Raw genomic sequence first — 23,397 nt, forward strand, 5'->3', positions numbered from 1 at the left:
TTGAAAGAAATAACAGGGAAGCGCAAAAGCTTTCACCTGCGTCGGTTTGGCACAATTAGTTCTTTAAAACAAGGGGCTGTTCTTACTCTGTACAGCGCTTCATGCACATCCTTGGTCCTCGGTGGGACCTCTGTGTACTGGTGTAGTACTGGTCTTACCAATCTGAGCTGGGGGTGTTACACCTCAGCTTCACGTTAGTGCGTTTGCTGCTGGTGAGGAGTTGGAGCTCTCCCTGGTCAGGGCCAGGTACTACTTGTCTTACTACACAGCCAGTCCCCTTGACCTCAGTGGAGCTGCTGGCAGGAGTAAGGTGAGACGTGTTTGTATTTAGAAAGCTACAAAGACACTGTGAATACATTCTCAAGCTTAAATATATCTCTACCATACAAGCCCCTTAAAAAAAAATAATCACAGAGGTCTTATTTGTATGTTTTTCCTCAGGGAGGAGCTGAATAAAATATTATTTGAATTTTTTTTTTTAATTTGTGGCGAATGGGAAGCAACGGGACCTTGTGTGGACTGAGAGAGATGGTTTTGTTCTTAGCACGAAGGGAGAGAAGGCTTTGTATATCCGCACACCATATATTTTATATGTGTTTATTTGATCGTATAAAATCACAGGGCGCTCGGGGTAAAGTATTCAGAGCTGACTGCTGATTTCAGCGTGTGCTGTGTGACACCCTGGGTCTTTGAGGAAACCAGAGTGCTCTCATAAACTTTATTTTAAGTTATGAATGCTTCATTCTTCTGAAAATCAGGCCTTAAAGTGATGCATCTGAAATTAGGGACTGTTTCCAAGGGGAAAAAAAGAATTTACTGGATTAGAAGAAATAAACAGCTTGGCAGTGTTGGTTTTTTTTTAAAAAAAGAAGGTGAAATAATTGGATAATTTGTTCATCATTGCAATATTTCCTAGTGAGAAGCCCATTGCCATCGCTGGCCTGGCAGACCGGGGGAGCACCAGCTATAGCGAAGCATTCATGGCTTCCCGGTGCTTTTGCAGGGGAGAGGAAGAAATGAGCCCAGGATTTTTCAAATTCTGGTAAAGGAAAAAACCCAAGAAGATCAGATTGTCATTTTACCCTTCTAATTCGGGATTTATTTCAAAAATTCTTTGTTACAGGCCCATTTTGGTATCTTCTTTATTTTTATAGAAAACACATTTCATAATCAACCAGGGAATTTTATGCTTTAATTCCAGAAATGCACAGTATTTCTTCAGTTTTCTGGGAAATAATTCTGCTTCCTGTGAACGGCGGCCTTCTCTTTCCAATCCACAGAAAAGTCCTGATTCGATCGGCACTTCTGGTTTACCTTTAAAAAAAAATGCCCTTGCCATTTCTGTGCGAGCACTCTTAACACTTGCAAAGCTGCCCTGGTTCGAAATTTTACCTTTTCAGAACGTTATCAACTGGGAATGAAAAGCAAACTAGCTAATACTTTATTGTCAGAAGCAGAAATAGTTGCTGGGGTTGCTAAGGCAGAAAGTGGAAAGTCTCGGATGAGCCCACCCTGGTCTTGGCAGGAGTTGTTGCTGATAACAAGAAATCACAGCACCACATTAAAAGGTTTTGAAGATGGCTGGAAGTTAAAAATTTTTGGAACTTTTCTTCTCTCTGGCTGTTCTGCGGGTGACAGTGCTACCCAGCTTCTCTGTGTTAAGTCTACCAGCACCTTTCTGAGAAAATTTTCTATAAGAATATTTTTTCATTAGGATTTGTTCATAATTCAGAATTACTGATCACCCACGGAAGGAGTTGTGTGAGTTTGAAGTTTCTGCAAATCGAAGCGTCTTTGTCACAGGCACATATATATCAGGGTGTTTAACAAAGTGCAATTAATAAGTTGTTACTTCTCAGGCATAAAAAAAAAAAATCACTCTTGCTGGAGTTTAACAGGTTCTTATGGCTCTAATGTCCATTTAGGTCAGTTGGGAGCTTTCTGTTTTCAAGCAGAAATCAGGATCATTACACCTCCCCCTGCCTGAGTAAATGTATTTTGTGCAGGTGAAGCAACACGGCAAATGGGCTCATTTTTTCTGGGAGACAGACACGGAGGGTTTTCTGGCTGGGAGCAGACTGATGACTGCAGCTGTGTGCGGCTCAGCTCAGAGCTGAGCACTCGCTCTGTGACACGGTTGAAGGGGAAGAAGGTTTTCTGGGTGCTCGTGCAGCCGACGGGCCCTGCTGACACCGGCGTGGAGGGGGGCTGCGGCCGACCTCCGTGTCCTGCGTCACCCTTCGACAGGGCCGGTGGGACAAACCCAGCCCACGCTGCGGCTCCCTTGTCTCTCTAGGATCCCAGACCTGTAAAACTCCGGCCCAGGTGTGGGCTTGTGTCCGAGCGAGGTGCCTGCGGTGCAGCCCGGGCCTTGGCGGCGGCTCTAGGACTTGTGAAACGTTTTCCCGTGGTGGGTTCTCTGTGTCGGGCCTCCAGTAGTCACCTCGTGAAACTGGGTCAATTTGGGGCATTAACAACGTATACTGGGCTTGTACTGGGCCTAACTTCTAGCTGCGTTAAATTCTGTATCGGGTCTATTTAACTCCTCAATAAACAGCCAATAGTTGGTTTTTATAACTTTGCTTTTCCCTTCTTTTCAAACATCTTTTCCTTAAAATCATGATATAGGGAAAGTAAATACTTCACTGAAGTTTTTATTCTCTTTCATTAATGGCTCAGCAAACAGTGCATTCGAAAACAAATCCAGGGCAAAATTTCCGCCTTGCTAACGAAAAGCAGAAGTTCGACACTGACAATTGCTGTACTTAAAAGCTCCTTGGATCAGGTGTTGTTTTACCATATGGGCATTTTAATTAGTAATAAAAATGTTGATCAGGATTTAGTGGTGGAATCTACAAAGCACAAATTTCTGCCTCATTTTGCTTTGTTTTACTGGTGTGAATTTAGCTGCATTTCTCTCTCCATCTCCCTTCTCTTCTTCATTTCTCTGTTATCTATTTTATCTATCGCTCTCAGTAGCCAAGCAGGTTGTCACATGGGTTAGAATATAGAATAGTGATGAGGTTATTCCATGAGCCTATGGAGCTGTATTACAGAAAACATCAATTTTAAACCGTTTGTCTTCTCGATGGTGCTGGCCCAGTGGCTCACCGATGCCAGGAGTGTTTTAAAGAGCCATTATCTATCTGGTACGTGCCCAATTAAACAATAAATAGTTCAGAATGGCACACGCGCTATCTGTGAGGGTGCCTGGGAATTTTTCTGTAAAAACACTGAAATTATGTTAAAAATGAACTGCCCTTCAACGTGCAAAATACCAGCGGGTGTGGGTGGGGAGGAAGGCTGCCTGCGGGCACGTGGGGTGGGTCCGTTCCTGCCCCGCACCCGGCTCCCACGGGCGGGCCGTGGGGTTCCCATGTGTGTCCCTCGGGCGGAGCCGAGGATGATGACGCCGGGTCCCGCTTTTCCCCGGAGCCTGGCGTGACCCCGATGACACGGCTGCTGGGGGGACATTCCCCACGAGGGTCCCTACCTCTCCCTGCACCAGGGTGAGACCCACGGCTGGTCGGGGCCCTCGGGTACTCCGTGAGAGCCCCCAACAAACCAACCCAGCAATCCTTCTCTGGCGTCTCTGCCAGTCACCTTAAATTGTAAAAACACATTTTGAAAGATGTGTGACTTTTTAAGAAGTTGATGTCCTTTTAATATGCAGGATTTTGGGGGGGAAAAAAAAAAAAAAAGTACCCTTTTTAAAATTAAAGCACGTGCCACAAAAGCATGCATTTCTAATCATAGGGGTCTTTGTTCCAGTGCCTGCAGTACTAAATGCTAAATCAATAATAAATTTAAGATCTGTGTGAAGAACTACAGCACTGGAGTTAACAGATCCGACTCTTTTTCAGCACTGGTTTCATAATGGTCTTTGTTCTGCCAGCACATCAGGCGGGCTGCCTGCCGTTCACCTTGCCTTTCTGCCTGGGGTAGTCCTGAGCTATCAAGTTCACAATAGTAACTTCTTGGTTTACGTAAAGATTTTTAAAATTTTTCAAGCGTTGTGTTCGATTTGTCTGCTTTAATCTTTGTTCATGGTAGCAAAGCCCGCGATGGTTTCACGTGATACAGAAATAACGGGAATAAGTTTAAAGTCATCTAAACCCACTTTGTTACAAGGAATAACAAAATACAAAGAAAAACTATATTCTTTTTCCCACTGAAATTGATGTTTTAAAAGTTTGTTAATGACTACCTCAGTAAAGTAACCTCCAATATTCTTATTAATGATTTCTTCTTTTTTAATTCCTATTTCCCAAAATCTTAAAATAAGGATGCATCTAAACTTAAATTTGCCCTGGTCTCTGTCAGGGCAGGCAATGGGCTGTTCAAAAGGTCTTGTGAGATGGGCACGGCACTGTGTAACCCTGATTATAAAACCCCCAAAGCCCTCCATGAAACGATTCCCAGTGTTCCCCAGTAGAGCCCAGACCCTCCCTGGTCTGGTGACGGTGGGGCAGCGGGTGGGCACAAGGCTCGATGAGAGGTAGAACGGGAGTCATTTGGAAAATTACTGGGTTTGAGCCTTAAAAATGATGATAAATGCTCATTCTGAATAAGAGCGTAATGCTAGAAAAAGTAATACTGTATTCCAAGCTGACTGAATAATTAAGGGCTGGTGACTTTTGGGGCTTAGAAAGGCCCAGTTTGGCCACGGGCATACTGAGTTCAGTGCCCCTTGGTTTCAGTGAAGGCGTTTTCCCCCTTCCCGTGTGATCCCTCTGGAAATCCCTGGGAAGTGTCTGTTGATCCCAGCACTGGGCAGGATGGGCCCTTACTGGTAGCAATGTTGGCTCAGCCTTTACAAGGTGGAAACTGAAAAAATAAAAGGGATTACAAAAATAAGAGCTTAATAATTGGGTTCCCAATTCCAGAGCCTCCGCAGCGGTTTGTTCTGGTGTGTTGTGCCCCAGCAGCTCCCACTGCCACCAGTGACACTGGCTTGGATTTACTCCTGCCTGTGAGACTTCATTGAAATGCCTAAATAAGGATGTAGCTTTGGTTACCTACTTTTATTTTTGCAGCATGACCCCAGGGCATTGCCCAAAAATGGTTAGGCCGATATTCCTGCAGTTTTTATTTCTGAACGATAGCGGACCTGCGTGATACTGGAGCAGAAGAACGACAAGTTTATCAAGTCCTTCTGTCCTCTTAGTCTTTGCAGGGTGTTCTGGAAATATTAGTTACCGTTTTCAGCGCCGCATTTCCACATTATTTAGGAACTTCATTACGGGCAGCTGATCTGCGTGGGGCTTCTTCGGATTGGTCTGGTTGTTATTTATGTCAGTCATGCTCGATCTCCATAGGTGTGGCCAAGCCAGTATTCCCAGTTCTGGTGGTTTCCCAACCCTCCAACCTGAGAATTCCTTCGGAAGAGCCCAAGATTTTGGCTCATGAAGCAAAAAGCGATGGCGGGTGCCTTACAGAAGGAGGTCACTTACTGTTTGGGTTAATTCAGGAGTGTGATTTGGGAATCCATACAATCCCCCGGTGGCAGCGCTGGGCTCAGACCTGGGCCTTGCTGGGAGTTGGATCCGGTTGCGTGTGGGGACGATCCACGGAGGGTGGGGCGGGGGGAGGGCTCAGGGGGTGCGCACGGCTTCCTCATTTGTGCCATAAGCCGGGAATTTGAGGACCTGGAATGATGGGAAGGAGCTCGCCGGGCGTTAGTGCCGTTCCCTGGCCTGTCCAGGAGTTCTCCCGCCGGGAAAAGGCCGAGCTGGTAAAACCGCCGTGCCCACAGCTCGGGGTGGGTTCAGCAGATGCCTCCTGGGTGATTCCTCCCGGCCCTTCAGCGGCGACGTTTCTGCTGAGAGCACATCACCACGGCTTTGGGGACGGGGATTTTACACTGGTTTCTGCCTTTTTTTTTTTTTTTTTTTTTTTGCTTTACTTTTAATTTGCTCTTTAACAAACTACTAATAGCATTTATGCTAGTTAATAATAGAAACGCCCTGCACTTAGCAAATTTATCAGGTATAAAAACGGCTTGATAGGGAGTAGTGTTTGAAGTAACTAAGACCATGAGATTTTGGAGAAAATGATTTTGGCAAAGCAGCTGTTCAGGTATAGCTAGCTTGGTAGATCAGGTAGAGGCTTTGGAAAGGCTATATGAAAATTGAAAGACTACAATATCTGAAATTTAATAAAAAATAAAGTAAATCAAAGTAAAGTCTATAGTCAAACTCCTTAATTGTGATGCATTTGCTGAGTTTCCCTCTTCCATCGTCGGCCCTGCTCCGATGCCATATGGTCTACCATGGAACATTTAACTTGTCAGATATAATGGATTGTCCTGGAAGCAGATTTTTGCTTTGAGCGTTCGGCTCCTTTCTTGCATTTCACTCTCAGCTCCAGGCTGCAGGATGAAGGATTGTGGTGGAAATGCAAAGAAGAGACACACAGTTGATTCCCCTTAAGAGAGTGACCTATATGCCACAAAATTTTACCCACGTAAAGAGGCATTATCCCTGTCACTGACCCTAGCAGGCTGCATGTCAGAACCATTTAAATTTGTCTGGACTTAACAGATTGTGCAAATGTTTCAGAATCAAGTGCTTAGGAATAATAAAGGCTTGTCATTTCAACTTAGGCAGCAGCGGCGCAGCTCGCGCCGGCCAAGAGATGAGTATTATTTATTGTGACCTACATGTAACCTAAGCTGCCTGCCTTGTAGACCTTGTAAATTAAGTTCATCTCCCAGGGCTACTGAAACTTAAAAAAAATATATATTATCTGATAAGGAACCCAAGCAGCCATTCCTCTGTGCTGTAAAGTGGAGGTGGAGGTTGGGAGGGCTCATTTCCGCGGACGGGCCGGTCGCAGTTAATTGCCGTCGGCGTTTGGTGGCTGCACGAGGTGGTGGATGTTGCTCTCGGTGTGTTTGTGCCTCTGAACTGGGGGGATCCTGCCACGGCTCAAGGGCTCCCGCTGGACGCCCCGAAAGCAGGCGCAGACCTTAGAAAGTTTGCTAGAATCTAAACCGAAGCAAGTGATTTCTGAAACAAATGTGACAAATTCTCCCCTGGATCAGTTGCTTTAAAATTTCCTCTCGCTTAAGTATGTTAAGAAACAATAAAATATTGTCTAGAAACCTTAGGTAATATTGCCATCCCCTTCCGTGAAGTAACTAGCAAGAATCTAGGATAAAAATCTGACCCTGCTAAAGATACTCAGTTTTATTTAATAGCAGTGCGGCTGATACTTCACCTCTAGGGAATAAAATATTTGTAAATCAATCTAAATTTTGCTCTTTGACGTAGCCGTCCTTTCAGCTGTGAAGTTTGTATTGAGGAATGGGTTTTTTGGCGGTTTTTTTTTGGTTTTTTTTTTTTGCATGGAGGTTATTGTCTTTCCATTTGGCAGCAAAAGGAAAATTGTCAGCTGGTGGAAGTGGGAAATCCCTCTCTCAAGGACTTTTTTCTTTCCAGCGTAGGAATCAACATTCCTAGGTGTCTTTTCAGGCGAGAGCTTTATTATCCTTGACCTGAAACTGGTGGAGAGCGTGTGTACTGATGCTATGAGTTTGCCTGTATTCTCAGCCCAAATTGTTTGTTCCCGAAACATTTAGGAAATGTCAGTTCTCAAGTGTAAAAATCTTATTAGGGTCTGCATGCCCTCTGCTGGATATTACCGATTTGAGACTTATTGGGTATTTCATAATGTTACAGTATATTTACCACATCATTCCTGATGTTTTGCCATACACTGAGAAGCTTGTAGTTTGTTTTGTCTGCTTGGCTAATCCACATTATCCAGCCCATTGTTTTTAAAACATCAAAATCATAACAAAAATAAACTCTGTAGCTTTTTAAAAAAAAAATAAATTCTGCGCTGAGCAATATTACAAATAAATAGCGTTTCTGTAGAGATGTATAGCTGAATATTTAATCTCAGTGTGAGGCTGTACTAGAGACTCGGGTAGTTCTGTCTGTATACGCAGAGGGCACGTGAAGACGGGGGGAAAACCAGGAGGTAAACTGCTACAAAAGCACTGCTGCTTTTGCTATTAAAACCTGAAAAATCTACCTTTGCCATCAGGCTTTTAAAATGGATCCCTGTGGTCAGCATTTGCTTCCTTCTTCCTGGCGTCTAGATGACGCTGAAGACTTTAACTGGGGGCTCAGGAGCGGGGGGCCGGCCCGCTGGGTTTGGGGGCACCAGGTCACCCCAAAAGTCCCAGGTGACGCCTCTCCTGGCACCTGGGGAGGGCCCGCAGGCAGCTCATGACTGGGGTTGCTGTTTATGGTGCCGAGGTGTAGATTTGATCCCCAATCTGCACGATAAGGCTTTTGATCTCTTTATCCTCGCTCGTGTCCAGCGTGGTTTGTTTTAGGAGCCTTTTAATAAATGCTACTAGATAGGGGTGGTTTACAGAGCAAAGATTTAGAGCCCAGACTTGGGCTGGAGGAAGGTTTATCGTCCTCTTTCAATTCTGTGTCTTTCATGGCCTTAGATCCTTATCTAACTTGTTTTAAAGTGATTCTGTTTTCATGCTTGAGTGAAAACCCAGGTTTCCAGATACATGATAAAGATCTCCTGAACCGGTCGCTGAACAAATGATGAGGGATCACCCTGCAGTGTATTTCAATTTAAAATAGCCCTGTGAGGCTTACTTAGGATAAACCAATAGGCAGTGCTTTACATTCAGTTCTTATATATTGCTTTCAGGTCTGGAGTGTTATTACGACATGGTTTTGTCTCATATCTTTATGAAAATGTTGCCCCTTTTCATTGTTTTGATTCTCTAGTATGAGATAATGCTTTTGATTTATTTTTTTTTGGTGCTTTGATGCCTGTCTTCATCCCCTGCCCATCTTCTGACTATTACATGTTCCAAGAATGAGAAGGGTAAAACATGGTGAATGGGTTTCCTTGGAGTTTTTCTTTCTCTCTGAAATAAATTTGCCTATTTCCAGAGTGATACAGGTGTTCAGGCTTAGATGATCATAATTATTTCCTCTAGACTGAAATTCCGTGCACATATGAAAAGGAGAGGAGACGAAAGATGTTTATGAAGTCAGATGCGTCTTCGCTCTAAATGAAGGATTGTCTCCCATAAATGTTCTTCCGTTCACAGCTTTGGAGCGTAGGTGCCCGGTGGCTCCGGGCTCGCTCCAGCGTGGCCCTCGGTGCCACATCAGGCTCCGCGAGACAAACGCGGTGGCCCACGACAGGGAGGAGTCTTTAAGGTTTCTTCAACTCGTTAAATATAATTTCTTCAGACGGCGTTGAAATAAACAGTTGTTTTGTTTAAATCCCTAATTTAATTATGAAAGTTTATTATTCTGGTCTCAATTAGTGCATGTACTTGATATTAAGCTCATTAATGTTCCTTGTCCGCAGAGCGCGGTATTATTTATTGGTTGCACAATTGCAGCGGTGGCTGCGAAATGGCAACACTTGCGTATCCCCCGATTAACTTCAAGGTGCTGAAAACCTGTTGCAGAGGGTGCAGCGAGCTTGTTCTGACTGGATTAGACACAATCAATCCCGTAATGCAGCTGGATCATCCAGGCAGATAACCAACTATTAGCGCCAAACCTTTCTTTTACAGGGTAGCGTGATGATCTTTACAATCGAATTGATTTTGGTGGGACTAGTCGAGGACTAAGAGACTATTTAAAATAAGTCCGGTAGAATGCGGTCTTTGTTATGCTCTCTCGCTGTTCTTGAAGTTTTGAGTATAGTTTTGCCACAGCTATTTTATTTTAAAAGCAGGCAAACAGAGAAATCACATCCTGCCCTGTAATAGATGCTGTTATTTGGCAGATCGCAGAAATAGATGGAGCAGTTTGCTTCAGCCTTTTGGGTTCGGTCCAATATTTGGTGAACCGAGATCAGCGACAAAAGAATTGGATCTGGTATTTTCATGGAATAAAAAGGACCTTCCTGCAGTGCCGGGGGCTCGGTCCCTGGCCCCCGGGGCGACGCGGGGCAGAGCTTGCCGAGGGCAAGGCAGGCAGCAGCACCGCTCCCGCCCGGAGGGAGGGAGGGAGGGATGGGCACAGGCACCGAGCCACAGCCTGGGTGGAAGGAAGGAGTTTGGCCTTTGGGGTGTTTGGGAATTAACCCTGCTGGTTTAAGCGTAAGCACTAGCCCAGCGAGGTGAGTCAGTGAAGTCCCGCTTTCGCTCTGAATTCCCTTGCTTTAGGTTGTTCGAGTCAGCTCTGTAGCTTTATTCTAGTATAGATTTTTAGGATTTAATTTCCTTTGCATTTTGATGGTATTGTTTAAAAAAAAAAAAAAATGGTGCTTGCTCTGGCATTGTAACGTCTCTTCAAGAACCATTACTGTTTACTGCACATCAGTGTAAGTGCAAAAATCCTCTTTCATGTCAAAAAGATCTCTTTCCCCTAGCACTGTGCTGCGTTCTGGGGCGTGATGCCATGCAGATCACTGGGATTAATACCTTCCCTCAGCGTCGTACCCAGTTCGTGGACCTTCCCTGGCTCGGATGCCATGCGATTTGTACTTGTTTTGTGAGCGTTATTGCCCAAAGTTTGCTTAAAAATCGATTCCATTTCGTTCTTATTGTCTGTACTTCACATATAGCACAAAGCAGAAATAGCTCATTAACATGATACTTCCATTACCATCCGATGAGATTCTTTGTGATGTAAAATAACGCTGTACAGAACCTCCCTGAAAGAAATGGGGGGTTTTGGCTGCGTGTCCTAGCCCGGGAAGCGCCTATAGATCCCCCAGGTCAAGCCCGAGGCAGGAGCTCGCCCGAGCTCGGCAACTCTGCCGTTTAAACGTTGGGAGAAATCTCAGCCGGGTCCCCAGCGCTGGCACCTGCCGCTGGGAGCCCTCGGCCCCCCGGCCGCCCGCCGCAGGTTTTGTGTGCCAGGGCTCTGCGTGGGCCCCTGGCAGGTCCCTGCCCGGGTGAACGGCCGAGGAGGCGCCGGGGCGGGAGGAGAAGCTGCCTGGCACACAAAGGGGGACAAGCCTCCGGCCAGCTGTTAGCCCTGGTGCCAGGGACGCCGTGCGGATTTGCTTCCTTCAATTAAGAGTCCGAAAAATTTCATTTAATACTAAAAGAATCTTCCATTTTATTTTTCCTTCTTATTTTTCCTTCTTATTTTTCCTTCTCCCTTTTTTTTTTTTTCAATTTTACTCTTCTAAAGAACAGTATTCAACAGTTTGGAAAAAAATAAAGCAGCTACCTGCTGGCTCCTCTGATGAAAATGTGGGCAGGCTTTTTTTTCTGTCAAGGGCAAAAGCCAGCAAGGCCTGGGAGGATGCCCATGAGGGCAAAGGGTATATCCATTTCTCCGAGAGTGAGGTGCTTATAGGTATAGAGGATATATAGCGTACAACAGCTCATTTATTTCAGTGAGGTTTTTTTCTCGGATAATTTGTAATTCTATATAAATTTTAGCTTGATTGGTCTGCTGAAGTGAGTCAGGTTTTCAAATCTCTGAGGAAAAAAAAAAATAAAATACTGGTAGTCTGGCTGTCACCATCAGAAGTTGCTGTGCAGAGCTGGTGCTCGTGTCGGGCAGGTCCTGGGTTCGGAGACCCCTCGCCCACGCTCGCTCCCCGGAGGGCTCCAATCTGCCCGTCCTCAGGCCACCAAACCTAGAGAAGCATAAGAAAATTTTGAATGCAAGAAGTATAGATGAAGGCAGAAGTAAACTGTTTCGTGATCCTCATAACCATGCAAATAAACCCTGCTGCGGCTGATGACACCTATGTGTTCGTTAGACGCAGACAAATGTGGAACTCTAAAGTTCAGCCCGTTCTTCAGTTGCTCAGAACTTTTTCTCCAAATATGCTCCAGCTCAGTGCTCCTCGTGCCCCGTCCGACTTTGACACTGAATTCTCCTTTAATTTGTCATTCTCGGTGGGGGAATCGATGGGCTCTCCCTTCAGGATCAGCCACCCGTTTTCAAAAATGCTAGAAACGCAGTAATGAAATAAGAAAGATGTGTAAGCAAAACCGCAGACTGAAATTCGCAGCCATTTAAATTGCAGCCCCTAATAGAATTACTTTTATTCCCCCCCCCCCCCCCCTTCCCCCCCTCCCAGGACAGGTTTCCCTTCTTCAGTCTAACCAAGAAGTAAGCCCCAAATGTAGGGCAGCGGAAACCTGAATTAGAATGTTCTGGTCGAACTCATCTCTCAAAAAATATGTCAAACACGAAATCAATGTAAACATTGAATTGGAGTCATTTATAGAAATAGCTTCACTTCCTTTTCTCTGCAGATGGAAAGAGTTGCCTCATGCCTCTCATTCTGCCTACCAGAAAAAAAGCCAAGGTGCCCTATCTCCCAGGGCAGGGGAAAAAGAGAGTGGGGAATCAGATGACTTGCATTTGAGCTTGGGAAGTTGCTTAAATTTTCTACTTAATTTGATTAATTTTTCAAAGTGCACCATGGAAAGGCGAGTGGCTTCTTTATTGATTGATTGGCAAGCCTATGCTGCTTTTATATTTTCTGCAGTTAAACAAAAATGCAAACAAAATATTTCTGAAGCAATCGGTTTAGTTTAGTGAAGATAAGCAGGGTTTTTTTTCTAGAGGTATTTAGAGAGCAGAGCCTTGAGATTCAGTGTTTGTCAGAAAACAGGAGCTGCATGTAGTTCTCTCTTTGTCTCTCCTTTGATTGGCATGCATTGTGTCAATTAATTGAATATATATATATATTTACACACACGCTAAGTTATTGCCTCCGATAATAATGGAGATGCTTTTTCTGCCTTACCTAAAGAACAAGTGCACACTTGAAAGTTATTCACCAGCCTTTGTAGGTCAACTTCTTCCATGGAGCTTTGTTTCAATTGTCAGATCGTAAAGCCACGGAAGGGTATAGATTGTGTTGCGTGTTCGGAGCGCTGGTAACAAATGGCACATTTTAGCATTTGGTCCTCTAGGTAGAAAAAAATTAATCAGATGTCTGACAAGATTTGTTATTCATCTCTATTTCAGGCTCCTTTTTTTTTTTTTTTCCTTTTTTTTTTTTTTTCCCCTGGCTTACGACAAATATTACTAACGGGTACTTTTAGATTTTAAAATATGGACAACAGTACTCCATGCAGTAAAAGACTTGAACGATTAATGCTACCCTTATGCCTCTTTTGAGTAGTTTTAGCCATGGGGCTTGGCACTGCCACCATTGTCTTTGTGCCAAAAAATATCCGCAGCGGCTGCCGCATTCTAGTACTAGAGGGTTGTCTCGAAAATTCCGCAGTGAATGCGTCGGGTGTCTACATCGCTGTAGACGCTCTCTCTTTTTAAAAACATTTAAAAAAAAAAAAAAAAAAAAAGAAAAGAGAGAGAATCTTTAGCTCTTGCAAACCTCAGAAAATGCACAGTACAGGCTGGGGTGTTCAAGTGACTGAAAATGATGCATAATGTACAGTAAACGTAGAAATTCAGGAGAAGCTTTTGTATTTGTGAGCACAAATAGTTGCTTAAAGAGCCTACTCCTGCATATTATCAGCACTCTTGCAAATTTTATTATCTGAAACAAATGTGCCAGTGAATTTTAAGCAGAAAATCAACATCAAGACTGTAGCTAATTTTAAATGGACAGTTTATACAAAAGATATTCCTCTCCCCCCCCCCCACCCCAAAATGAAGTGTCATTACAAAAAGTAGGATAATTTCATAATTACAGTTGATAGTGAAAACCTCCGTATGTAGATCTTTTTAACGGTTTCTTGACTTTTTCATAAATTTCGGTTATTTGTTCTTAATCGAGGAGGCAGATTTCTAGCTGTATGTGGGAACAACAACAACAACAAATGTAATAAAGTTAAAGGCTTACACTATCAGAATGAAATGTGTTCACTCATGATCTCCAGAGCTATCTGTTTGGTGGTAAAAGTGGATGCTATAGATGAAATCTTTACAAGGAGCATAATCCTAAAAAAAAAAAAAAAAAAAAAAAAAAAAAAAAGTCAATCTCCTGCTGGCTGCTGTGCCGCTTTGGTACCTCACAGACTTCGACAGAGTCCTGGACGAGTGCCCATTGATGTCATGGAAACACTCAAATTACTGAGAATGATTCATGTCTATGCTGTTCTCTTATCCTCCCCCACACAAATAGAAGTAGATTTTAACCCTGACAACTTGTAATTTGCAGTGGGTTTATTTTTGTATCTGGATAAATATTTTTTAACAACTGAAATTAAGATGAGGCTGCCTGTGTCTGATACGATAGAAAAGAAGATTACTGATACCGAGGCAGGAGCGAGGAGCGTGTTCAAAGTACCTTGTGTCACTGCTTGTACTTGGTTCCCTTCGACCCTATTTTTCTGTTCAGGATTTTTTATTTTTTTTTTCCCCCCCATCCTTACCGCTCGTTATTTGCATCGACTTTCTGGCCCTCTTGGGGTGATGGGAAGTAGCACACGTAACTCCAGGCATGCCAGCAAGACATTTTGTTTGCAGATCTCGGCATTGGACTCGGGAATTCAAGATTAAAATTTCATTGTCATTTCAATCTTGAATTATTTCTGCAAAGGCTTCCAGTACTCTGAACCTGAGGGGGGCTATGGAGTGGGTGATCCATCATTTTTGTATAACCAGATACAAGTGTTTTCAAAAGTTATTACATGTGCAAATGTTCTATGAATTGCAAATAAATTTTGGAGGTTCCTGTGTATAAGTAACTACTTTATGTGGAAAACAACAAACCCCAAACCAATCGAGAAACAAAAGCAAGCTCTTAAATTGTGATGAGGAGAGAGGTGATTTTTAATTTATTTTTTTTTTAATTCCAAACCAATAGTCAAACTTTAATACCTCTGAAGGGCAATCACGCCTAGTAGCCACATATTAAAGGAAAGGCTTGCGGGGTCAGAATGTGGCCATGCCATTTTGGGAACGATGAAAATAAACTCCCTCGTCCTTTGTCTAACGATCTGCCTCACCGTGGGTTCTGTATGAAATTTGGCTCGTGCCGGGGAAAACGCAGCCCAGCAGAGCTCGGCGTCCGTCGGGCAGTGGCGGTGCCAGCCAGGACCCCCTCGCCCGCCGCCTCGCTCGGGCCCCGCGGATTTGCGAGGTCGGTGGATGCCGTCGTTCCTAAAACCCTGGTATTTCCAAATGAAAGGAGCTTTCCTCGTGGCTTCGGCGGGCGCAGCGGCCGTGGCTCGGGTGTGTGGCCCCGGGAACCTGGCGTCTAGGTGCAGAGGTGTCCCCGGCACGGCTGGGAGTTACACACAGAGATAAACCGAGCATCTGGTCCCTAGTAACTGGGACTGTGTGTTGTGGGTTTTATGCCCCAGCCTATAATAAAAACTTTAATTTTATGAGTGATTTTTACTGTGTTCTTGGATGTTTTGTTAGATAATACCTCCCCCCCTCCCGTGATTATCCTCACCATAAGGGTGGTCTTTTAGTGTCAATATGTTTTGTATCAGCCCTCTTGACTGCTCTTTGTCTCCAGAGCACGTGGTGCGGTGCTGCTCAGCCATGACTTAATGCTTTGCAGAAACCACCTCTTCCCTTCTTGATTTCGCTCGAGTCTGGCCATTCAAACCTAAAAGAACCTTTATTTTCCTTTGTAAATATGGCATAACCGTAACCGGTACTGCAAGTCAGGCTGTTGGATCTGAGTTGTAAAGGCTTCCTGGGGTGGGGAAAAAAAAAAAAAAAAAAAAAGAAAGAAAAAATAAAAGGGTACTTAGGGCTGGCGGAGAGTCTCGGCAGTTATTAGGCCCTTGTTCAAGTCCCAGCACCAGCGTCGGTAGCAAATGGCGAATTCCCAGTCGGTGTCTCCTTCCCAGGTGTAAATTCCATCATGACCGTGATGGTGGGGGAGTTTGCTCCTGGGAAAGAGCGCAGGGAGCCGCGTCCCCAGCGGCTCCGGGGCTGTCGGGAGAGCCAGGCAGGGGCTGGCCGTGGCCCCGTCACAGCGCCCCGACGGGGAGGGTGCCCGGGTGGGTGCTCAGTCCTCAGCCAGAGCCCGTTAAATCCCAGTTCCAGGAAGCGTGCGGAGCAGCAGAGCCGGGATTAGGAAGTTTTATTTCCCATCTCCATCCTCAGCATGAAGAAGTGTTAATCCCTTTCTCGTTGCCTACGTGCATTGCGCAGTCAGCGGTGCCTATTTTACATATGTAAACAGGACTAGGAAAATGTGGTGAACATCATAAAAAACGCTTGGAGATGCTGTATAGATCCATTTATATCTGTTATACATCTCTTTTTTGTTTTTGTTAACAGGTAAAACGGAACGGGGTTCATACTCATCATATGGAAGAGATTCGAATTTACAGGGTTGCCACCAGGTAAGTGAAAGTCTGCTGAGTGGAGGGGGTTGTGATAAATACTCTGATAAATGAGGTCTGCTGCTTCAAGTTGTACATCTTAGGGCTAGGCTCCATCCTAAACGGCGACGGCTGCAGCTGCGCGTCGCTCAGAAACGGGCTTTATTTGCCAACACAGGTTTTAAAGCCCCTGCCTGAGCTTTTCTAGCCAGGATACAGTTACTGGAGACTGGGAGGACTTGGGTTGACCTAATACCGCCCCAGCCAGCGCTGCTGCTGCAAACTATTGATTATTGTCCCTCGCAACAATGCGGCAGTGTTCGGCGTGGCGGGGCCTTCCCCAACAGCGCAACTCCCCAAACTGCCCAAGTGGAAACACACCGCAGAGCTGGTGTCAGCCCCTAGCTTTGGATGGCTACTGCAATAAATTATAGTTTTCATAGAATCTGTATGATGTTGTGTGAAAACAAGGTTGTATTGAGGGATAAAAATGTCTGTGAAAATATGATTTGTTGTCCCTTTTTGTTTCTGAATTGTTTTTGGCTGGAAGTCAAGGCCAGCAGGCTAACAGCAAAGCCGTCTCAAGGGAAGCATGCGTGAGCTAGAAAAATAAGAGTAGTTTAATTAAATAATAAAATGCCAATGTAATACAAAGGTATAGCATGTGTGTGCGTGCGCCTCTCTGCACTTTGCATTTGCATACTTTTAAGTCTCCAGAGAAAGTCTGAGTCTAAAAATACTATCAATAGCCAAAAGTCTGTGCTTTGTTTCAAGACAATTGATTTTTTTTAAAAGACACTTTCTTTTTAATTTCAGTAGCAATATTAATCGTCTTGTTTAAATTCATTTTGTTCTTGAAGAGTGCTAGGCTTCCTTTCCTTTTTCTAAGTGCAGTAGCTTCGCACTTTGGAAAACTATTGAAAGAATTTAATAGCCTTCTTAATATTCAAAGCTTTATGCTGTTCAAATCTGCCAGGGAAAAAAAAAAAACAAAACGTAACAACAAAAAAACCAGCCAAAATGCATATTATTTCCCTATAGGAAAGGGAAATACTTGATCCCTTCTTTCTTTTTGGAAGTCCACGTTCTGTAGTAATGTGGAGAAACAGCCTATTCTTACGTTGTCGGTTGGGCTTTTTTAAAAACATTTGGTGTGGAAAAGTGAAATGGTTCTGAGCAAGGGAGCACATGTTTCTGCCGGCAGCGCGCCGGCCTCCGCCATCACCAGTGTCTGGAGGCCGGGGCTGTGCTGTGGGCTGGCCTGTCCCGTCCCTCCCCAGCCCTGCGTGGGCTCACCCCGGCCCCCACGCACGGGCAGACGGAGCCGTCCAGCGCCGGGGAAGCCTCAGACGTGGCGGCAGGGTCGGGGAGCCGCGGCAGCGTCGCTGCGCAGGTGGCCACTGGGCTCCTTCTGTTGGCACCGCGGCCCCTGCGCTCGCCCATCAGTGGAGTTTTGGGGGAGTGTTTGGAGCTTGGTCGAGGGGAGGCTGCTTTCCTTTGCTGAGAGCATGACTCCACGTGTTCAGTTCTATGTCAGAGGAAGGGTTACAGGCCGAGCCTTGAAAGTTGACTTAGTGATGCCCTAAACCTCCACATACATATTTTAGTGAGTCAGTAAGTGTTTTACTGGTTTCTCTTGCAATAACCAGCACAGATGAGTGCAGGAGATCGCACGTGTAACCCTCCCCTGATCCAAACCAACTGCAACAGCTCTTAATTAATTTTAGGAGCCATTTCTAGCTTGTCCTCTCCACTTTACAATGCTTTTTGTTGTTAGGAGGTAGGAGGGTAGGTTGGGAGTGTACCAGCCCCCGTCCAAGGATGTGACCTGATTTTCACAGAATCCCAGAATCATCTGGGCTGGAAAAGCCCTTGCAGCTCCTCCAGCCCAACCATGACCCTCCCCCTGACCGTTCCCAACTCCCCCAGATCCCTCAGCGCTGGCTCAGCCCGACTCTTCAACCCCTCCAGGGATCCCGGGGACTCCCCCCTGCCCTGGGCAGCCCATTCCAACGCCCAACAGCCCCTTCTGCACAGAAATCCTTCCTCAGAGCCAGCCTGACCCTGCCCTGGGCAGCTGGAGGCCATTCCCTCGGGGCCTTTCACTTACTACTTGGTTAGAGTCTCATCCCCAGTTCTCTGCAACCTCCTTTCAGGTAGGACCTTTCAGGTCCTCTGCAGCTCCAGCCCCTGGAGATCCCATTCTGAGGCTCTCCTGGTCTGCTGCTGTTTCACGTTTCATCTGAAAAAATACCTTTGCTTTGCTGCATTTTGTGTCTAGCTTTTCTTTCAGTCTCGCCGTGTTTGAGTGATCTCACGATGCTGCAAGTGAGTTAGAAATTGTTTCCGAGTTCGAACTGGCATTACACCTAAGCAAGTTGTGTGCTCTCGGTGTGCCTTGGGTGTGGAGTCTAAATGCGACTCGTACTGCGGCCTCTGCGCACGCCCATGTCTGTGAATATCTGCAGGGCACAGATGGGTGTTTAATTCGGGAGTAAAAAGTCAGTCTTAGAAACTAAGGACAGAGGTGCAGCTCTAGGCTTGAGAAGACAGTTTGAGGTAAATAGATAATTTTTTTCTTCAGCATCCTCAGCTCTCTGTCCCAGCCAAGGTGAGCTGGTGCTTGGCGGAGGCCCTCAGTGGTAGCAGGGAGTGACCTGCTCCCAGATACTCCCAGCGTGAAGCGATACGGAAGCGACTGGGTGTGATGTTGGTGCTGGGAGCGTGGAGGGTCGGGGCAGCGCGGATCAGTCCCCCAGGGACGCTGACGGGTCCCCACCCAGCTCTGCACCCAGCCTGGCCTCTCTCTTGTCCAAGTGACAGATCAGCCACTGGCTGAGACCCCTCGTGGGGACCTGGCGGGCACTTGCCCTAACGAGGGCAGTTGCCCACAGAAACGGGCAGCCCGGTTCCCGCCGCCTCTTCTCCTGCAGCACCAGCCACCCGCGGTAGGAGTCCACACGCTGCTCCTGCTCCCCAGACTCTTCTTCTGGGAGAGGACAAACCTGGAAGTGCCAGCCAGCTCCAGGTGCTCCGCACGTTCCTTCATTTCATTGGAAAAAGAGAAAAAAAAGAGCAGTGCAAGCTGGGAGGATGCTGAGCCTGTCCCCCATGCCAGGGAATACGGCCTGTCAAGATACTGGCAAAACCCCAACTTTAATTCCACCAAACAAGCCGATGGCTGTGGTTGTAGTATGAGAGGTAATGCTTTTTTTTTTTTCCTGAATGACAACCCTTCGGTGGACCAATTCTGGAGTTTCCCCAGAATCCAGTTGGTACAGACGTGGTTGGCTCTCTGGATGGATCCTTAATTGTATCTACGTGGTGGTGCCCTGTGGTTGTGGAGGGTCAATGAAGAACCGATGGAGAAACCCCACCTACCCCCTTGCCCTTCCTGTGGTTTCACTCAGGAAGGTTTGATAATATTAGGAAGACATTACAATAAAAGTCCAAATACTAAAAATTCCAATCCATCCAATAGGGTCTTTCTTTCTACTTTCTTTCTTTCTCATTTGCTTTCTTGAAGTATAATGGAAAAGTGGATGAGACAGATGACCCGTGCCCAGACAGGAAGGAGAAAAAAATATTTCTAAAATAAGAATCTCTCAAATTCCAGAAAGGTACGGAAGGAATAATGCTTAATGCCGAGGTTGGACCATCTGTTGTCTGTTCTCCAGGCTGCAGAACTATCAGGATCCACCAAATTATTAACAAGTATGAACCTTCAGGCTTAAAAGAAAATTAAAAGCTACAAGCCTACTGCAACATCTCCAGGATGTGCTTTCACACGCATTGAGAAAGATTAGCTTATCTGGAGAGAAGATATGGAAGAAAACTTGGTGAATTCCGAAGGCAGTGCTGGTGGTGATACCGCGGGTTGCGGAGAACCCCCGGAAGCCCGGGGTTATCCGAGGGACTGGAGGAGCGGCAGTAGCTGCCTGAGCTCCTGTTTCCTAAACCCAGGAGGAACGTGCAGATTTTGTTGATTTCTGAAAGGTAAATTGCTACCTCCAGATGTGATGCATTGCTCTCTGTAGATGAGTTCCTGAAACAATTAAGGAAAACTAAATACCTAACGATATTGAACTTGCTACCTATTAATCTTCTGGTAGGAAAAAAACCCAACCACCTCTCTTCACACAAATAGCAGCAATGATGGGAGGTTTCGTCCCCGCGCTGTGTTCACACCAATGAGAGAAGAGGTCAGATACACAGCAACCCATTTACTTCAAGATGATTTTTATTTCCGAGCCTAGGGCCCAATTGGGCTCTCACTGAAAACCATAGCAAATACAACACTGATTACAGTGGGAATGGAGGAAAGCTTATCTTGGGAACCATTTAATTCCATTAGAGAGAAGTCATCTAAGAAACATGTACCGAAGTTGTTGTCAAGACACTTTTGAAACACTGGCTTCATTGCAGTTAATGACAAAAATCTCATTTCATTCAGTGAAGTCATGATTTTGCGTGTTGTCTTAATTCTGTGCTACTTACCATTTCCCCAAAGATCAATTTTTTTTTATATTGTGCTGGTTTGGGGGGCATTAGCAAGGCAGTAGTACTAAAATAAGCCTACCTACTTAATTTCTCTTAACTTTATTCTGGTTGCCTGTATTAGTCTGTATTATTGGTTGGGTACTCGGATGGTGAGTGAGGGCCTGCACGTGGTAATAGCGAGCAGTGAGTGTGCTTCTTTATTCTGAGAGCTTCGTGTACATCAGCCCCGTAAAGGACATTGCGGAGAGGCTGGGGCTGGGCTCTGCTCCCAGGGGATCAGGGACAGGACAAGAGGGAACGGCTGGAAACTGCCCCAGGGGAGGGTCAGGCTGGGCAGGAGGAGAAAATGTTTCCCAGCAAGAGTGGTCCGAGAGTGGAACAGGCTGCCCAGGGAGGGGGGAGTCCCCATCCCTGGGGGGGTTTCAGGGCCGTTGGGATGAGCTGTGGGGGATGTGGGGTAGGGGAGAACTTTGTAGAGTCGGGCTGAGGGTTGGACTCGATGATCCCGAGGGGCTTTTCCAACCTGAAGGGTTCTGGGCTTCTGTGAAAGGTAAAGGCAGGCAGGGCTAGAAGAACCCATGTGGTCGGTAGCGCTGAGCGTCGGCCGCTCGGGGTGGGTGCAGGGGTCTGCGTGTGAGCAGGGACACTCTCCGGAGGACTTGCGAGCACCTTGCTCTGGCTGGAGGATTGGCTCATAAATCCTCACGCTCCTGTGGCCAGGGACAGCCAAGAGTGAGGGGCTAAAGAGGTTATAAACCCCTGATAGTCCTTAGTGCAACAGGAGCTGGATACACAGAAGATCATTACTACTAGTGGTAGTGCGGCCGGTTTGTGGTCGATGAGACCGACTTGGAGTAACCCAGAGCTATGCCACTTTTCTGAGCAATAGTTAATTCAGAGAAGCAATGAATAAAGAGAACTGTAAAATGAGCCTGATGGCCAGAAAACATACGCTATAGATTTCCAAGGCAACGCACGAGATTGTATGTGGGAATAAATTAGACAAGTCTTTTGAAAATTTGGATTAGGCCTTTTTGGCAAATGCGTAGTAACAGATACTTAGCTTTTAAGGTGTTTTAACTTAAAGCAAAATCCTCAAATCCTAAGACGACTTGTTTTTACTACTAAGTCTTTTAGAAAGTGAGTCTAAATGTTGGTTTTGGATGTACTGATTCACTTGATGTTCAAGAAACACTCTTGGAGGCCAGTTGGAACCATCCCACTGTTAAAGGCTGACTCTGGAATGAAGTGTTAAGGTAAAAGCTAGTGGAGTTGTACAAGCTCAGCCAGCTTTTTTTTTTTTTTTTACTTTTTTTTTATAAAACAGAACGGCTACCAAAATGTCATAAACTTTATCTAGATTGACATCATACCCGCTAGCCTTCAGCTTGATTCAAGATACCGTGGCGAGGAGAAAGGCCAACCATCAGAATGTCACAGGCGAGGGGTTTAACTTTGGGTTTACTGCAGCTTCGCTTCGAACAAGCAGCATTAGAGGCTGCAACAAAATGGCTCCTGCGTGCATTTACAATGCCGTAGGCACCCGCGGGCAGTCTGCCCAAACCTGCGGCAGCTCTCTGGCTCTCCAGGATTTCCTGAGGGACCGTGGTGGTTGCAATTTATTTGAGGAATCCTGATCAGAAAGGAGCAGGCTCCGAGATCCTGAGAAGTCGGGGGGACGCGACTGGCAGGACGGCGTTTCTGCAGGGAAACCCGACGGTTAGCATTTCACTTGCCCCTTCTCTGCCTTCCTTTCAGTCCTTTCCTTGCTTCCCCGTGCTCCCTTCTCTCCAAAACCTCCGCCCCGTCCCCTGGAACAGCGGTGTGGCTTTCCAGGAGCCTGACGTTGCAGGGCCCGGCAGGCTGCCGTGGCAGGTGGCCATGCCAGCTCTGGCTGAGGTTTCTAGAAACTCATTTAAAAGTTCACGCAGACCCAACCCCAGTTCAACCGTCTTGTAGCTGCTACTGTTTTCCTGTATCCTCTCTCGTCGGATCCCACTCCAAATATTTGTTGGAGGTTGCAATCTCTTTACAGACTCCACACGCACTTCCCTGACGTCCCTCCTCCTGCGTGGTTGTGGCTCCTCTCTCCTTTACCTCCCGTCTTTCCTGACACCCCGCGATGGGTGAGAGGAGCCTTTGGCACACGACGGGGCGTGTTGTGCCCGGGACAGCCTTTCTCAGAAGGTTTTCTCACGTGGTGCTTTATCCTCTCTGTGTCATAGCTCGCTCCGAGGGGAGAAGCCGTGGCAAGGAAGGCCTTGGATTTTAATTCTGTGAACATTTGTGGCTTAGTGAGCGTAGTGCAGGGAGGATACGACATAACCTTTGACAGAGATTTTATATAGAAGTAACAGGAACATTGCTGGAAAACTTTAAGACGAGTGTAATGGAAATGGAAGGAAAGACCCCCGCGGCTTCTGCAGCAAGTGTGTGTGGATTAACTCGGCCCAGCTGCCCGTGCCCGCCTGTCTGTGTGTCCAGAAAGGCTGTAAACCCTTGCGTAACGCTGCTCTCCTCGTGCTGAGGAGGGAAAGGACAGAAATAGCTGTTGCCCGTTTTCTCTTTTCCTCCAGAAGTGCTGGGGTTTCCTTTTTCTGCTGTGAATGGCTGAGCTGTTGCAACATCTCTAATTATATGAAGAGTCGTCCAGCAAAGGCACAAGG

At 46.0% G+C, this 23,397-nt stretch overlaps 1 protein-coding gene across 22 annotated transcripts in view; it reads left to right on the top strand.

Annotated features, from left to right (window-relative positions):
• TCF4 (transcription factor 4) overlaps window positions 1-23,397 on the top strand; it is a 238,988-nt gene that overhangs the window by 103,272 nt on the left and 112,319 nt on the right. For all 22 annotated transcript variants that reach the window (XR_012635482.1, XR_012635483.1, XM_074931270.1 and 19 more), the window contains one exon: window positions 16,188-16,252. Coding sequence is in view for 20 of the 22 variants with exons in the window: in XM_074931270.1 (XP_074787371.1) it covers window positions 16,188-16,252 (65 nt within the window). In the remaining 2 variants the exon portion in view is untranslated. The remainder of the gene's footprint in view (window positions 1-16,187; window positions 16,253-23,397) is intronic.

Source organism: Athene noctua, chromosome Z, assembly GCF_965140245.1.
Source record: "Athene noctua chromosome Z, bAthNoc1.hap1.1, whole genome shotgun sequence".
Classification (NCBI taxonomy): Eukaryota; Metazoa; Chordata; class Aves; order Strigiformes; family Strigidae; genus Athene; species Athene noctua.